This window comes from Hemicordylus capensis, chromosome 1 (genome assembly GCF_027244095.1).
Source record: "Hemicordylus capensis ecotype Gifberg chromosome 1, rHemCap1.1.pri, whole genome shotgun sequence".
Lineage (NCBI taxonomy): Eukaryota > Metazoa > Chordata > Lepidosauria > Squamata > Cordylidae > Hemicordylus > Hemicordylus capensis.
Window position 1 is genome coordinate 246,894,634 of NC_069657.1, and position 18,447 is coordinate 246,913,080.

General features: G+C 43.1%; 1 protein-coding gene across 5 annotated transcripts in view; it reads right to left on the bottom strand.

The window, feature by feature from the left end:
* Positions 1–18,447, bottom strand: part of LOC128339760 (cytochrome P450 2K6-like) — a 129,568-nt gene that overhangs the window by 24,116 nt on the left and 87,005 nt on the right. For all 5 annotated transcript variants that reach the window (XM_053284150.1, XM_053284153.1, XM_053284149.1 and 2 more), the window contains 3 exons: positions 15,177–15,289; positions 8,132–8,294; positions 4,958–5,107 (listed from right to left, as the gene is read on the bottom strand). In XM_053284150.1, coding sequence (XP_053140125.1) covers positions 4,958–5,107; positions 8,132–8,294; positions 15,177–15,289 — 426 coding nt within the window. The remainder of the gene's footprint in view (positions 1–4,957; positions 5,108–8,131; positions 8,295–15,176; positions 15,290–18,447) is intronic.

The following is an 18,447-nucleotide window of genomic DNA, read 5'->3' on the forward strand; positions in this document are numbered from 1 at the left end:
TTATGGAAATAGTATCACTATGAAAGTTACTCTTCACGGTCTTAAGATCCCCATGTCATCCTGTCTATGTTTAGTCTCCCTTTGTCTTAGAAATCAGTCCAATCCATACTTTGTGTTCAATGTGCATACAGTTTGTATACACTTCACACAGAATTGTTAACCTGTGCACAGTTATTCACACATTTACAAGTGATGTGTTCATTTTTGAGGGGACAAGTCCCCATATTGATTGTTAACATGAATGCTTGTAGAACCATTCATATGAAACCATTTAGACACATGTACAACACAATGTGGTTATTCACACAATGGGGTGAAATCGGGCTAGCGGAGGCTAGCTCGATTTCGCCCCATTGTGTGAATCACTGGGCTCGGCTTCGAGCCCGGTGGTTCCTAGGCGGGTAACCCACATAAGTACCCCTGCCCTAAAATCAGGTTTCAGAGCAAGCACTCTGCAAACCTGGTTTTTAAAATCATGAGTAGCCGCGCCGTGGCTCTGCACCATGGCTACTCATGAGGAGACCCCCGGAGGGGAGGTGAAAAGCCGCCTCCCGGCTCCGGGGGTCTCACCAGCATGCCCTGTGCGCTCGTGCAGGGCATGCTGGAGCTTCCAGGGGGCAATCGGCTCCCGCTCCCCCCAGCCCCTGCCGACTCCGTCACCCGGATCTCGCCCGGATCGCCCGGCTCCTGCCCAGATCGTCTGCAAGGTGAGCAGACTTAGCCCGCTCTCCTCACCAAACTGGGTCTCACCAATCATGAGACCCGGCTCATTGTGTGAATGACTTTATTGTTGGTGTATTTGGGGTTGTTTTGGCTAAGAATTGCTAGTATTGGTTTAAATGGCACAGGTACCCTTGAGATACATCTGCACACTACTGGCATAAGGAGGAGAACAAAATTATGCAAAACATCTTCGAATTAATACTCGCTAATCTTAACAATCTGCCAAAACAGGAGGCTCCTGTTGTAACCTATAACTGACAAAATACAGGAAGAATTACTGCTCTGGAGGTCCTCGGCTTCTAGCAGAGGACGTCCTATGTAGCCTGGAATGGAGCAGAAAAGGCACAACAAACCCCCTTAAGTTGTTGCAAGCAGACAATTATTCCTGACTGTTAATTAATATCTGGCAAGAAAACGGGGGTTTTAACAATGAGGAAGAAACAAACTAAAAACAAAAATAAACCGAATGGGAAAAAGGAACAGCAGAGTGTTAAACAAGCTGTTACTAGACCAACTACAAAGTCTGTGCAAACCAAGTTAGAATCCTATCTCCCAATGCGGCCATCAATTAGTGAATCCACAGATGGAACCTCAGACCAAAATTATAACCTACAAACTCACAACTCACAAATAGAATTTAATCCTACTGAAAGAACTGATTTAGAAAGAAGTATTTTTGAGGAACTGTTAAGCTCCCCACCTCCCAGGAATTTTGTTTCCCAATCTCCACTACTATCAGTGCTGCCAGAAGGCAATAAGAACGGAGCAACTCAGCCTGGCTACATGTCTGATAAATCTATAGTTGCTGATTTAGCCACAGACCCCACTTTAAAGACCTCTATTTTAATGGCCGAGACCTTAATCCATCTTTTCCAGAAGTTTTCAACAGTAATAGCTAAGTTGGATAACATCAGCACACAGATAAGTCATGTGACTATGCCTGATTCTAAAAAGAAGCAATTCACTACTCCAGAAGCCTATACTCAAACAGCAGATGCTGATCTAGAGATTGACTATCAAATCTTGAATATGAGTGATTCCTACAACAAATCAGAATCAGAGAATACTTTTCAGCCCTGCCAAAGTGAACTTACGATCATCCTGAACCATTACAATGACTATCGTTGGGAAGACTCCTTTAGTATAAGGAGATCCCTGGCACAGCTGTTAGGATTCTGTATGGAGTCTGTGGACTTAAAATTATATAAGAAACAGTCTGTGCGAAATCCTGACGTTTTAAAGTTACTCTTAATCTTTGAGTCCAGTTTGATACCTGCTTCCCTGATAAGGATGAAACAATTTCTGAACAAATGGAGAATTTTTCCAAACAGAGTATTTTCCAGGAATCCGATGACATCTCCGGCGAACGAATACCTGACTCAAGTCAAAAAGTGCATGAAACAATGGAGGAAGAAACTTGCCCCCAAATTTACCAGCAAACAAACTCAAGTTTATTCCCTTTTTAACGGGAAGATCTCTGAAACAGCAGACTCTGATCAGCATCTGGCGGACCTAGAAGACTCACATTTAGTTACGTTGTCCCAGATAGAGAGTTCTCTGGAGACCGTCGATTCTCTAGCTTCATCGTTGTTGGACATGCATGATGCTTCAACTGAGATTAATAGCATAACTCCTAAAGAAAATCACGAAAAGGCGAAGGCGACGGAAAAAAGTGTGCGACCTGCACACTGTTCTTCACCTCATGGCGACAAACAATTACAGCTATCTTTAGGAATCGGGAATAACCAACCCGTTGAGATTGATGAGACTTATAGTGGGAACTGCAATGTGGCAACTGTTGCTACCAATTTTTCGAATTATAATAAATCTGTTCCAAGATTGCCGCTGACAGCTGACCCGCACTTAGATGACTTCTTTTCAATATTGATACCTCCCAACTTTAATCGAATAGAGACTTCCTACAGACGATGATGGTCTGGGTTCGCAGAATCAACATAACAACTGCGACATACTGAAGCTACTTCATAGACCTGTGGAGGATTGATGCACAGCCCCTGATCCACATCAACAATCTGCCACCATAATCTCCTGGAACATCCACGGCTGGGGTTCAAAGTTGCTGGACTGTGATTTCTTAAACTTCATTTCGTCATTTGATATTATAATCATGCAAGAGACTTGGTGGATGGGCAAGTTAAGATTTCTGGATTATTCTCCCTTCACGGTGCCTGCCGCTGCGAGTCAGAAAGCTGGCAGACCACTTGGAGGTCTTACAATCCTTATAACTGCCAGTCTGAAAGGCCAGGTTGTAATGCTATCCTACCCAGTAGATTGGGCTTTGTCAGTGTTGGTCACCTCTCATAACACTAAATTTCTCTGTGTTGGTCTGTATGTCCCTACCCAGAGTTGCCATCGCCAAACAAAGGTATTATGGGAACAGATTGAGTTGTACATTTCAAGGCTAATTGAGGAATACCCCAATGTTCTGGTAATTATAGCCGGTGACTGTAATGCAAGATTGGGGTATGACGACGCTTCTCTCTATGGCAAATTTTCCCAGTGGCCCCCATTGAACGACATGGAGCTTAGTTCTTCAAATCGTGTCTCTCTGGATACTATGAGCAATTTTGCAGGACTGTGTCTAGCCCGTATGGCTAATAACCTGGATTTATTCCTGCTAAATGGAGTTGCTCCAGGTGATTGCCCAGGTCAATACACTTTTCATCGAGGGGAAAGTTTATCTACAATTGACTATGTGCTTGTCACAAGAGACGTCTTTGACTCAATAGACAACTTTAAAATTAGAGTTTGATAGAGCTATAAGAACTAATATGGATCTTTTCCCCACAAAATATCTGTCGACAAGTACTTTCTCTAAGTTTCGATGGATATTCACAAGAGTAAGGGTTAATTCCTTTCCATCCGCACTTCTAGCTGGGAGGTTTCAAGGTGTGCCTTTAGAAGAACGACACTGCCGTTGTGGGTCAGGAGATACAGAAACTGTCGCACATATCCTTCTCCACTGTAATCTTCATTTGTATCCCAGGGAACGCCTTATTGCTCCTCTAATATGTAAACTGGCAGATCAATCCGATGCTAACCTTGTAAAACATCTGCTTTCAGACAAAGATGCTTTAATTTCTATTCCTGTAGCTAAGTTTAGTTATATTGCTTTTAAAAGGTATAATGGGATATCACCCCAATCTTAAACTGTATATATGTATATATATATTTTAATGTTTACTGGTTTTTACTCTCTGTTTGGTCAATGACTGTAAATAAAATTACATTACATCTCCATGTCATTCTGTCTATGTTTAGTCTCCCTTCGTCTTAGAAATCAGTCCAATCCATACTTTGTGTTCAATGTACATACAGTTTGTATACACTTCACACAGAATTGTTAACCTGTGCACAGTTATTCACACATTTACAAGTGATGTGTTCATTTTTGAGGGGACAAGTCCCCATGTTGATTGTTAACATGAATGCTTGTAGAACCATTCATATGAAACCATTTAGACACATGTACAATGTGGCTATTCACACAATGGGGTGAAATCGGGCTAGCGGAGGCTAGCTCGATTTCGCCCCATTGTGTGAATCACTGGGCTCGGCTTCGAGCCCGGTGGTTCCTAGGCGGGTAACCCGCATAAGTACCCCTGCCCTAAAACCAGGTTTGCAGAGCAAGCACTCTGCAAACCTGGTTTTTAAAATCATGAGTAGCTGCGCCGTGGCTCTGCACCATGGCTACTCATGAGGAGACCCCCGGAGGGGAGGTGAAAAGCTGCCTCCCGGCTCCGGGGGTCTCACCAGCATGCCCTGTGCGCTCGTGCAGGGCATGCTGGAGCTTCCGGGGGGCAATCGGCCCCGCTCCCCCCAACCCCTGCCGACTCCGTCACCCGGATCTCGCCCGGATCACCCGGCTCCTGCCCAGATCGTCTGCAGGGCGAGCGGACTTAGCCCGCTCTCCTCACCAAACCGGGTCTCACCAATCATGAGACCCGGCTCAATGTGTGAATGACTTTATTGTTGGTGTATTTGGGGTTGTTTTGGCTAAGAACTGCTAGTATTGGTTTAAATGTCACAGGTACCCTTGAGATACATCTGCACACTACTGACATAAACTACTTTAATAGTCATTACTTCTCCCCAGGAAACCTTGAGAGTTACATTTCTTTGCATTGGGGATATGTGAGAAAACATTATCTGCAACTTTAAATTATTGGAACATAATTCTGCTCTCGAGTGCCAGAAGGAAACACCAACCTACCTTCATAAGTCTCAAATTTCCTTATTAGGAAACGGCACTCTTCAACAATTTTGTCTTCAATAGTCCTCTTGCCCATCCCATAGTCCCGTAACGTGGTTAATGTAAACCGCCTCATGACTTTCCAGTTTTCACCACGAGCAAAAACGAGACCTGATTAAAAGGTAGGGGAGCAACATTGAATGTCAGATCATTCTACGTTCTTTCGATTATATTCAGATCCCACCTTTTCCACATGGAAGTCAGGGTAGCATTCCTAAGGCTCTCAGGTACAGCGATGTGTCTACAATTGAACAATGGAGGAGCAAATGTCCCTGGGCACCTGAAGGAGGGGGGTTTGGTGGGCTTTAGACAGTGGTTTAGTGGTTTAGTGGTTTAGACAGCTTGCTTTTTGCCCTCCCCCTTTCACTCCTCTCTGAAGAAAAAGGTGAAGGGGCAAGGCCAATCTCCACCTTTTGTCCCATCCCAGGGCCCATGCTAACATGGCTATAGCCCTGCCAAGAGGTCTACTATGCAGGCACCAACCAGACTCAGATCTGCGTAGCCTCTGAGAAGTTACTGTAGCATGTTTTTTGATGGGTGGAAGGAGGCCCTGTACACTGTGAGGAATGGAGGGAGAACACAACGTGGACCTGTGGCGAGAGACACATTGTGGCTCCTTCATGGTCCCTCTCAGGTTGGGCTACAAGTTCAGGTTGGGCTACAGCTCAGGTTGGGCTACAGCTCAGGTTGGGCTACAAGTGTCAGAGGTGTTGGAGTAGTTTTCCCTCAGTGCAATAATACCCCTTTAGGTACCACTTTGTTTCCCCCTGTGGCAGCCATTCCTTTCTAGGAAAAATAAGGGGGCGAGTATGATGTTTTGCCCTCCTTAACAGTGTCCTGAATTACAGCCTGTTTTGCTTTAGCCCGTAACAGGCAATAGGATAAATCCACTTATATTGGGCAGTATATATGTATATATTCTCATATATATATATGTATGTGTGTGTATATATATATGTGTGTGTGTGTGTGTGTGTGTGTGTGTGTATATATATATATATATGAATATACACACACACACCTCTCTCTCTTTCTCTCTCTCTCAGGATATATATATATATATATATATATATATATATATATATATATATATATATATATATATGAATGAATATACACACACACCTCTCTCTCTCTCTCTCTCTCTCTCTCTCTCTCTCTCTCAGGATATATATATATATACACACACACACACACACACACACACACACGCACGCACACACACACACACACGCACACACACACACATACATACAGTATATGGTGCAGGTGCTGGCGGAGGTGTGGTGAGAGGCACCTTGAAGAGTAAATTAGTATACCTCCACTACCACTGCCCCGAGAGCTGCTCAGAGCAGCAGTTTAGCACACAGCACCTGCTGCAGCATGGGACCAGCTCTGTCACTCAGAGGCACCAGGCACTTGGGGTGCTGGACCATGTCCCCCTAGGTCCAGTGGGGCCTCCAAATGTCTGGGGGGGGCCTCCTGTGCCTGCCCCGCCTTGCTGATTTTTTCCATGATTGTCTCTGCCATGTGCACCGGGTGGGGCACGGAGTGAGCCATGCTGAGCCGGCCTCCCCCCATGTGGCAGCGGTGGCAGGCGGTGTAGCCACTGGGCCTGTCCATCTTGCCCAGCGGCCCTTGAGAACTGTGAGGCGCTCCAGAATGCATGCGGCACACCTGCACAGTAGGAATCGCGCATCGCAGGCCACTCTGCCCACTGCCCTCGCTTCTACACAGGGGGCGGGGAGGGCTGCTCATCTCACACACACCCCCACCTGCTGGCCATGCACGTGGTGGCTTCAATTATGGGGAAAAATCAGTACAGTCAGGCAGTGGCAGGCTTCTGAGAAGGACTTCCTGGACATTTGGAGGCCTCCCAAAATTCAGGTTTCTTTCTTTTTTCTTAAAAAATAAAAACTTGGAAAAAACTATATACTTTAAGGGGGGGCTTGTGATGGGGGCGGGGGTTCTTGTCTTCAGGTCTGGATGCCAAAATTACCTAGGTGCATCACTACCGCCACTCGGCTGGGGGAGGCCATTTAAGTGACCAGGAAATGGCCTCTACACATGTGCAGAGGTGGTGGAGCTGATCCTCCGCCACAGAGGTGCTGGGTAGTGTGCCACTGCTCCAAGCAGTGTTCAGGTGGAGCAGTAATGGAGATAAGCACCTACTAATTTACTCTCAAAGGTGCCTCTCTCCACACTCTCCCCCGCCCCCCATGACACCTGTACCGGCTGCTACTGATATCGGGCACTAGATAAATATGATAAATAAATAAATGAGCGATGCACTGCAGCAAGACGTCCAGTGCACTTTGTGAGGCTGTACTCACAAAGGCTGTATTCACTCTCTTTTAAAAATGTCTGAATAGGGCTTTTATCTTTTCTGCTGATTCTTTAATCTCCAACCACTCAGTGTGGTCACCATAATCTTTCTCCATTTCTCTGAGACTTTTCTAGTTGGAGGTTCTTCAGATCCTATGATAAATGATATAATGCAACTTCTTTCTGCTCTCTAACTCCCTAAGCCTTATGCTCTAGATGGCAAGGAGGGAGTGAAGGTGGCATGGGAAAGCATTTGCCCAGAACAATCTCTGGTTTGATTTATGCAAGAGTATCCCCTTGAGTTCATTGGTAACCATGTGTAGCTCCCAAGTAGGTTTACCAACTGATGGGAAAAGTCTGATTTGTGGATTTCCGGGACAATCCTGGTCAAACAGCGGTGGTTAAGCCACATTTAACCAGGACAGATCCCAGAGATCAGATCCTGGTGACCTGTCCTGGCTAAATGCAATTTAACACAGTAGTTTGACCAGGATTGTCTGGAAATTCTGGTTTCTCACAATCAGCTCTGTAGGCTTAGCGATCCTGGTTAATTATTTAACCTGGATTGCCATCATTGTAAGAATGCTGCCACCGTTACAGAGAGATATCTTTCTGTACAAGCTGTTTGAAAAACTGCAAAGTTACTCTCAGGCTACAGTTATACCCACAATTCTACAGAATGCCAAAAAAAGGTGGGGGACCTAAGGGGGAACTAAATGTCCACAATAACTTGTTGTGGGCATCTTGATTTTCCATTCCTGTTCATGAGTGCAAGCAACACAGACTCCTATGCAGAAGGAAGGACCTCACCATGGCCCTTGGAAATTTCATCAAGCATCGGGTTGAAGGGCCTCTCAGCAAATGCATCTGCCTGGTTCACCAATGCCTCCTTGACCGTCTCATATCCTGTCAGTACTACCACTTTCTTGAGTCCCATTTGGACACTGAAGATGGAGCCATACTGTTTTGACAACTGGAATTCAACAAAAGAAAACATAAAAACCAGTTCTGATCATCATGTCCCGCCCTATATGCTGAGGATGGAGTAACCTGATGCAAATCATCCCTCATGAGACTACAACCAGATGTGAACTTATGTAAACGTAAAGACCAGAGAGTCAAGAGATAACTGCTCATGCTAGTTGAAATGAGGTTGTTCAGTACATACCAGTGCACTCAGTGGCAGTCTAAGCTTCCCTCCTAGAGATAAGAGCTAGGGATGTGCAGGAAACAGATTTTGCATTTCTGAGATCCTCAGGGTGGCATGTTTAAATGTCATCAGCAAACCTGGCACACTTGATGATTTCTTCTAACTGCATGAAAGTGCCAGACCCACTGATGCATCCCTTCCTGTGGAAACTACTACACAAGACAAGAGATGAAAGTTTGGGGCCGTGTACAAATTTGAGGAAGAGAGAGAGAGAGAGAGAGAGAGAGAGAGAGAGATTGCACATGCAGCACCTGAAATATTTATTTATTTATTTATTTATTTACACAGTCAGACAGGTGTTATTGACTGGTTTGTTTTATCCAGACATCGAGTCCTTCCCAAGGACCTGGGATGTCAGAATTTTGTTATCAATATTGTTCTTGTTGTTATTATAGATATCGTCACAGAATATAGGCTGTTCCCAGTAAAGCTGCTTTTTGTAATTGGCTGATGGTGATTTCTGTGGCCCCTATGGTGTTGAGGTGCTCCTCAAGTTGTTTTGGAATTACACCTAGGGCGCCAATTATCACTGGGATTATTTGGGTCTTCTTCTGCCACAGCTTTTCAATTTCAATTTCAATTTGTAGATCTTTGTATTTTGTGATTTTTTCTATTTCTTGATTATTTTAACTTGACTTTCTTTATTCTCGACTACAGTTCTATCTGGTGTATTGTGTGGAAGATGTTTGTCTGTTTGTAGTCGGAAGTCCCATAAGATTTTCACATCTTCATTTTCTACCACTTTTTCAATTTTATGGTCCCACCAATCTTTGGCTACAGGTAGCTTGTATTTTTTGCAGATGTTCCAGTGTATCATCCCTGCTACCTTGTCATGCCTTTGTTTGTAGTTATCTTTTGACAACAGCTGATTAGGTGGTCCACTGTTTCATCTGCTTCTTTACAAAGGCAGCACTTGCTGTTTGTTGTGGATTTTTTGACTTTTGCTCTTATAGCATTTGTTCTTAGTGCCTGTTCTTGTGCAGCCAATATTAAACCCTCTGTTTCTTTCTTCAAGTAACCATTCTTAAGCCATTGCCAGGTCTTGGTGATGTCTGATTTTCCACTTATATTGTGCAAATATTGACAATGCAGGGGCTTCTTTTTCCATTTTTCTGCTAAGTTTTTGACTTCTTCTTTCTTGTAGGCCTGCTTTCTTTCATTGGTGTTGAATAGTTTCGTGTTATTGACCATTAGAAGTGCATTTTCTTCACTGTCCTTGATATATTCTTCAAGACCTCTTTTCTCCTCCTCTACTGTTTGATGGACTTGCAGCATTCCTCTTCCACCTGAGCTGCAAGGGAGGTATAGCCTATCTACATCACTGCGGGGGTGCAGAGCAGGATTGATAGTGATTTTCCTGGTCTTACGATCTAGCGTCTCTAGCTCTGCCTGGGTCCCGTCTATTATTCCTGCAGTGTATCTGATAACACGTATAGCCCAGGTGTTTATGGCTTGTATGGTGTTCCCACCATTGAGTTTGGACTTTAGGAATTTTCTAACTCTCCTGATGTATTAACTTCCAATTTTCTTTTAACTTCAATATGTGCAATGTTATCAGCCTGGATAATGTATTTGTAATGTTCTTTCTCTTCCAGGTTCTTGATCTTGCTTCCATTGGGCAGTTCTATTCCTTCTGTTTTTGTTGTTTTTCCTCTGTTCATTATTAATGCAGCACACTTATCTAGTTCAAACTCCATTGCTATATTGCTACTGAATATACGGACAGTATTTAGCAGTGATTCGATTTCTGTCTGGGACTTTCCATACAACTTCAGATCGTCCATGTACAGCAGATGGTTGATTTTACATGATGTTTTAGATGTTTGGTATCCGAGGCCTGTTTTGTTTAGTGTTTGTGAAAGTGGGATCATGGCAATTACAAACAACAGAGGGGATAGTGAGTCCCCTTGGAAAATGCCTCTTCTAATGCTAACCTGTCCAAGTGTCTTGCCATTGATTGTCAACTATGTACTCCACATGCTCATTACTTTTTTTTAATTTATAAATTTCTGAATGTTTTTGCTGACACCAGTTGTTTCTCAACATTTTAGTATCCATGTGTGAGGCAATGAATCAAAGGCTTTCTTGTAGTCAATCCATGCAACACTTAGATTGGTTTTTCTTCTCTTGCAATTTTCTAAAATCATTTTGTCAATCAGCAGCTGGTCTTTTGTGCCACTGGTGTTCGGGCAATTTCCTTTCTGTTCAACTGGAAGCTGTTTGTTAGTTAATAAGTGTTGCATCACTTCATCTGCTATTATTCCAGTTAATAATTTGAACATGGTTGGCAGGCAGGTTATCGGTGTATAATTACTTGGAACTGCACCTTTTGCTGGGTCTTTCATAATGAGATGAGTTTTCCCAGTTGTTAGCCATTGTTCAATATCACCGCCTTTCATAATGTGATTGAACTGTTTTGATAGTTGTTTATGAAGGCTTGTTAGGTGTTTAAGCCAAAGGCCATGCAGTTCATCGTCTCCTGGCGCTGTCCAATTCTTAATTTTCTTTGCTCTTTCACTTATTAATTCTGGTGTTATTATTAGGTCTTGCATTTGTTGGTTACATTTTTTGACCTCGTTCACCCAGCGTGCTTATTTATTATAATCTATTGGATTGTCCCATAATTTCCCCCAGAACTGCACTGTTCCTTCTTTATTTGGTGTTTCGACGTTTCTTGCAGTTTCTCCTTTTGTGCTTTGTTAGAAACGTCTCTGATTTGACTGGAATTGGAGATTCTACCTGTGTTGTGTAATTCTGGCTTCGTATCTGCTAATCTTCTTCGACACTGCTGTTATTTGCTGCTTTCCAGGACTTCTCTAATTTTCCAGGACTTCTCTAATTTTCCTTGAATCTAGGTGGTATTTTTGGATCAGATACTGTTTGGTGTTTTCATTCTTCAGCTTCTTGTTTTTCATATCTTTCAATTTACTAGCATCTGATCTAAGCTTGGAGATTTTATTTTCTAATCTAATCTTCCACTTAGGTGATGTACTGCTTTCTTTTTTTACAGGTCCACTGGTCTTATATCCGAGCTCTTGTGTTGTTATTGTTGCTGCACTGTACATTAGTTGGTTTGTTTCTTGCAAATTCTTGGTTGTTATTTCTGCAAGTGCAGCATTGACATCTTTTAATACCTGAGCAAGTTGTTTTTTGGCAACTGTTTTTAGAGCTGGAATTTGAACCCTGGTGGTTGTTTGGTTCATGTGCTCAGTTATTTTTTGCTTTAGTTCTTGTTGCTTTTCTGTTAAACAGCATTTGGGTTTTTGAGGTGAAGGCAAAGGGGCGGTTGCCTGGTTTTGATTTTGAAACAGTTCAGCAACAGTGGCTTCCTCGATTTCCAACACCTCCTCCACCTGTGCCTGAGCACCTTCTTCAATTGGTGGTAATTCTTCTTCCATATCTTGAGCCTGTGTTGCTCTTTCCAGTTCTTCCAGCTCAACTCCTGTGAATACTTTATTTCTTATTATGAATCTTCTCTGGTCTGCTAGCCTTTGTTCTGTTATTTCTGTATCTGGATGCTTCTCTTTCCAAATTTGGTACATTCTTTTTAAATAACCTCTTCTAGTTGGACTAGACTTGTAATAGCAGATCATTATTTCTTTGTTGGCGATTTTCGAATATATTTTTCGGTTAAGCGACGTTTCTTCCAGTAACCGTGCAGTCTCCAGCCCTGGTTGCTCAACTGAAGATCCTGAGTCCTGTTGCCCACTTGCCACCAGATGTCCAGGGACAATAGCACCTGGCATGGTCCTTGTTGACCCGGGCGACGACCGATCCGGTATAGATTTATTAAAGTTACATCTCACTATATTGTTGATGGGAGAAGCACTCTTTGTCTGGCTCCTCTGGTGAGACCTGTCCAGTATGGCTGGACCTCTGGCATAGCTCTCACCTTCATTATTATTATTATTATTATTATTATTATTATTATTATTTTACATTTTATATCCTGCTCTTCCTCCAACGAGCCCAGAGTGGTGTACTACATACTTATGTTTCTCTTCACAACAACCCTGTGAAGTAGGTTAGGCTGAGAGAGAAGTGACTGGCCCAGAGTCACCCAGCAAGTATCATGGCTGAGTTGAGATTTGAACTCAGGTCTTCCCGGTCCTAGTCCAGCACTCTAACCACGCTGGTGTAGTGCTTAGAATGTAGATAAGGAACACACAAGGCAGTGGATTGCCTTGACTACAGGGGTGGCTCATCCATGAGGCAAAGTGAGCTGACAGCTTCAAACAGTGGGATCTATTTTAGAAATGTATTGCTGATGCCTTAATAATGCATTCTGAGGCTTGTGTAGTACTAGTGGGAGATTTTAATGCAAGAATTAGCCCGGATGACAGGACCCTTTACTCTTACTACAATGCCCCCCCCCCCGAGAGTGAAGAGGAATTTCTTTTTTACTCCCACTTCAATCCAAAGGTCCGATATTTAACTGGTAGAGATTTTGGCTGCAACAAGTGGAAAGCAGACATTTATCTGGCCAGCTTAGAGAGTGGATGGACAATGAGGGAATAATTACTGAAGAACAGGCAGGGGTCAGAGAAGGGTGCTTTATGGTGGATCAGTGCTTGATTCTGCAATGTCTTATCGACAAATACTGTGCCTGGCCAAAGGGTGCCCTGTTTGTAGCATTCGTGCATTTTAAAGTGGCATTTAATTCGATAGCTAGGGACAGACACTATGGTGGAAATTGGAGGTCTCTTCCATAGACCATCACCTCTTGGCCCTTATACGTATGCTACATGATATCAACTGACTTATGATGCAATACAGTACCATTTAACACAGGCCATTTAACCATTTAACACAGGCCATTTAACACAGAGGATACCTGTTCAGTGGGGAGTGAGACTGGGTTGCATTTGACCCCTCCCCTCTTCATTTTTTATATAAACTAATTGACAGACTCTCTATTAGAGTCAGCTTTCCATCTTCTGAAATTTTTGAACGGCTGTACAAGCCTATCTATGTAAAGAAGAGAATTGTTCTGTCATCTGCATATAGCAGCACTAATACTGGTTGTTGGCCTAATTTTCAGTTTTGAATGGGTCTATTAAGAATGATCACCCGGATGAACTTACGTTGTGGTCTGGGTGCAGATCTAGCATGTTAGACTATATACTAGTTTCATACAAACTACTGAATTTTCTGGTTGATTTTGCCATGGGCCTCCAATCCCTCTCCCATTGCTGCCTTCCCCCTCCCCACAGCTGCTGCACAGTTGCTGCTCCCCCCAACTGCTGCCTCTCCCCTTGCTGCCTGTTTGCTGCGGCCGCCAACCACCACTGTGTAGTCTCTTGCCATGGGGAGATCAGCTCCCTCCTGCAAGCTAAGCAGTTCCACCCATTCTAGACGCAGAAAGTTTCCCCCGCTCTGGATGTGATATATATAGATGCACCTTGGAGCAGCAGAGTGTTTCCTTCTTCGATCTGCCTCCTAGAAATATCACATTTTTTGAGGTTGTGAAGTCATAGGAAAAATGAAATAGGTAAAAATGAAATATATGCAATATATATAAAATATATAAATAAAATTGCCCCACTTTTGATAAATTTTCCGGGTCGTGGAGAGGATTTCTATTGAAACTATTTGCTCACTAATCCTGATCCAGATGTTATTCATATCGTGGCCAAATATTGTTATATAATATGCCAAATGCGTATAAATGTAGTCTGATTTTATATTATCATCTTATTATTGTTATTATCATTATTATTTTAATATTGTTGTATTGCTGGTCTACGACCTAAATAAAGTTTTTTTAATATAAAATATATAAAATATATAGTCATAAGTAAAAATGTAATATATGCAATACAGTTAAAAATCAAGTCTAATTTTTATTTTTATTTTTGCACTAAGAACATGAAATGTGTAATGTAAAACGTCATTAGTTATCTTTGGGAAAATTATGAAATATAGAAGTATAAACATTCTAGTTTTATTTTAAAAATAATTACAGAAATGCCCAGTAGCTGCAACACAAGCTGCTACACCCTAAGATATCTAACTTCCTTCAAGTCCTCTCCATGGACTGACTTGATATTGAGCTTGGTTCACCTTCTGGAGTTAAGAGTGATGTCTGCCAATGGAAATGGATAGTGCAAATCTTTCACACCATTGTATTAGACAGGTACCCTATTTGGATATTCAGCTTGAATGTGTGGAGGAGAGAGTGATAGGACTCCACTGGCTAGCCAGATCCCTGCACCAGTCTGCTTCTCTAACTAGCCCCCTCCCCCCACCATTATCCCGGTGTTCAGGACTTGTCTGCAGAGGCAAGAGTGGAACCTGGGGATATTTCCCTTCTGTGATCTCAAATGCTGCAGACAAACTCTGAAACAGGGGAGATCCGCAGTGGGGGGTCATGGAATGTTCTGGCACAGGGGCATGACTGGCCACTCCTATCCCTCTCTGTTCTACAGGTCCATCTGAACTATGGATTATGTCCAGGTATTGTCTCTAGTGGATCATTTAAATGGTTCCATTCAATGGATGGTTTCCCTCACCTCCCCCTTCCCCCACCCCCTTCTCTCCAGCTATTCTCTAGTTGGAATGGGGTAGGATGACTACTCTCTGAGCTCTCTGACCAATATAGCACTGTGACATTTGCACACCCATGGAAAGAACACAAAGCTTTACCTTTAACATTGTTGTGTAGGGCTTCTTCATATCCATTATGTGGAGGTTTCCGATGATTGGTAGAGGTCTAGGTCCTGGTGGAAAATGTTTATTGTTCCTGCTATTCCAGAAACCTCCCATTTTCAAAAGGTACATAATTGTAAAGACAAAAAGAAACAATATGGAAATGGGATTAATCCAATCCATTTCAATAAGCAGTTTTCAATAGGAATTTAAAAAGGCAGTTTGCAATCCAGTCTGATCAAGGGCACTGTTGGTCAACTGAACTGAGTGACACAACTATATTCCTTCCAGTTGTACTAGACACTGCCTTCAGATTGTCTCTAGAGGATCATTTAAACCACCCAGTCTAAAGGAATTTGTTCCACTTTCCCACGTGTTTCAAGTCTACTCTTTATGGTTTACCTTCAGTTTAATGGTTATAGCTGAGTGGGTGGTGCCTGCTTTTCCAAAGAAAACATTGCAAAAGAGTCTTGAATGCCCTTGACTCCTAGCCGTAAAGATTAGTTAATTATTCTGGGTAGATAAAATGGCATTGGGAAATTACATTGAGTTGAACTGCAGCTAATCAGTCTCACACACACACACACACACACACACAGACACACACACACACAGTCTGGCATTTGTGTTTCTGAGCTTCCTGGGGACTCTTCCAACATTGAACCCTTTACAAATATTCTCTACTGCTGTAAGGAATTTCCCATTTATCAACCAGTCTAGAGATTGCGGCCGATTGCCTTGCCCTGCCCTGGGTGTGCTGGATTTGCCCTGTCCTTCTGTGAGTATGGGGTCGGGTGTGGGGGAGAGAATTGGCTGGGATTGGCTAGGAGGCGGCCGGGAGGCAGAACCAAAGTGTACATTGTGCCAGCCCTCAATCAGCTGCCATTCATCCGCCAAACATTATCACTCCCACCCACCCTAGATTGCAGTGTGGCTTGGTTGATCGTCCTTTTGGGGGCTGGATAGGAATACAGCAGGGGGGGCAAGTTCAGGGATTCTTTTTTGGCTGCCTCACACTCCTTCTCTTATATAGCCTTCCTGGTCACAACCGGCAGGAGCAGTGTGGGTCTCTTAAAACTTCGTGTAGACACCTGGTGGGCGGTACAGGGAGTTCTGTTTGGGGTTCCTTAACTTCAAAATATTGCTGGCCTTAAAGATTTCACAACTTGGGACTGGCAAGTTTTCCTAGCCTGTACCTTGACCTTGCTTGAGTGGCTAGGAAGAACAGCCCTTGGACTTAGTTCCGGGACATCGCTCTGAGTCCCAGTGCACTCGTCCAATAGATTTCAGCAGGAAGCCCAGAAGTGGCCTTTACCTTAGCATGGACCCATGCTGCTGGTGGGGATTGGTGGGTGGAGTACCATGCCCCATGCTTGAAATGTTTTACTATTCATTCAATAAAGCTGTGACCCTTTCCTTCCAACCCTTTCCTTCCAAAGTGTTTTTAGGGGTGTGGGGGCTATAGGATGGAAGGAGATGTGAATGTTTCTGTAGCATGATACACTTGGCTAGGGTTACCACATTCCTCAGAGAGAGGATTCCAGGACACAACTGTTTTGGGGCAGTGGGGAGGCCACAATTTTGTAAACCCTGCTTCTGCTGTTCTGTGCAGGGTTCCTTTCACAGGATGTTAGGAGCTCTCATATAGTTTTGGGAGCAGTAGCTGAGGGTGGAGCTTCTGCAGAGTTTCCTCTTTCATGTTGTAACAAAAAAGGACAGTTGTGTTTTAAGGCCTGTCAACCCCTGGCATTTCTTTTCTTTAATTGTTTTTTATTTTATTTTCAGACAACCAAGAAGCAACAACAAAAAGAAAAAAGAAAAAAGAAAAAAGAAAGCACATAAGGCATCTCACAGTTATCGAATACATCAGCTTGGATTCTGCTTCCCCATCATGTCTCATCTTTTTTCATTCTAACTCAATGACAATTAAATATCATGTCTACATATCTAAATAAACCTCAAAATTGGAAATATAAAACTTGTGGCCTTATTTACAAAGAAAATCCAAATCTCGGATGTGGTGTTAAACTATGTCCTGAATTATAATGTATAAACGGTTCCCATGTTACAACAAATTTATCCTCTGATTTGTTCTTTATGTATGAAGTAATCTTAGCCATTGATGCATTTCCCCATCGCTTAAGTTGCCACTCACCTAATGATGGAATTAAATTAACTTTCCAATATAAAGCATAAAGAATCGTAGCTGCTGCAGTTATCATATATAAAGACAGTGCTGTGTATTTTACCGCTACATAAGGTTTTGTCATACTTAACAAAAAAAAAATATGGTAGTAAAAGAAAGTTAATATTTAAGATTTGTTGCATCTTACAATGGATTGTCTTCCAAAATTGCTGGGCTTTACTGCATGTCCACCACATATGATAGAATGTTCCTGCCTGATTCATACATTTCCATCATTTTCCAGAAGATTTATTATCTGTCTTTGCAATCATCATGGGCGTAAGATACCAATAAAAATACATTTTGTATCAGTTTTCTCTTAAAGTGCTATTCACTTGTCAGACTCCCAGGGGACGAAGTGGGCTCCTAGCCCTTCTTGAATTCCAGAATGACTGGAGCAACCCCAAAAAGGTCAGCCTCGGGAACAGCCTGAGTCCTCCTCCTGGCTTGCTGCATTCAGCCAGTTCCCTCTCCTGGAGAGCTCCCGGCTCCCATACTCAGAAGCAGCCCCTCATCACCAGCTGCCTTGTCTTTAAATACCCCAGTGCAGAGCTGACAGGGCTTCAAGCCGACTTCCAGCCCCGCCCCCTTCCTGACCTGGCTTCCTGTTTCCTGCCACACCCAACCTAGCTGTCTCCCTGGAGCTGTTTCCTGCAGCTCTCCCTGCCTTGCCCTCTCAACCCCCCTGGGATCTGACCAGCTTGGGCCCTTCTCATCCCCACTGCCTCCTAAAGGGAACAAAAGCCTCAGGGGAGGGATGCTACGCCCTTCTCCAGCCTCCACAGGGACACCCAAGCAACCAGGTAACACGGCATCCCGACATCACTGTAAATTTAATGTTCACCTTCCATTGATACTTCCATTGATGCATATCAATCTTTTGGTTTATGTTTTGCATCCACTGAATCATGCAATCTTTTACCTGTTCCAATTCTGAGTCATACTTCAATGACAACTTGTATATAAGTCCTAATAAATGCTCTGAATTTTGTGTTATTAATATTTCAAATTGTATCAGTTCTCTAAGGTCCCCCCCCCTTGTTTTTGTATCTCTTTCTGAACTATACTGTTTATCTGCAAATA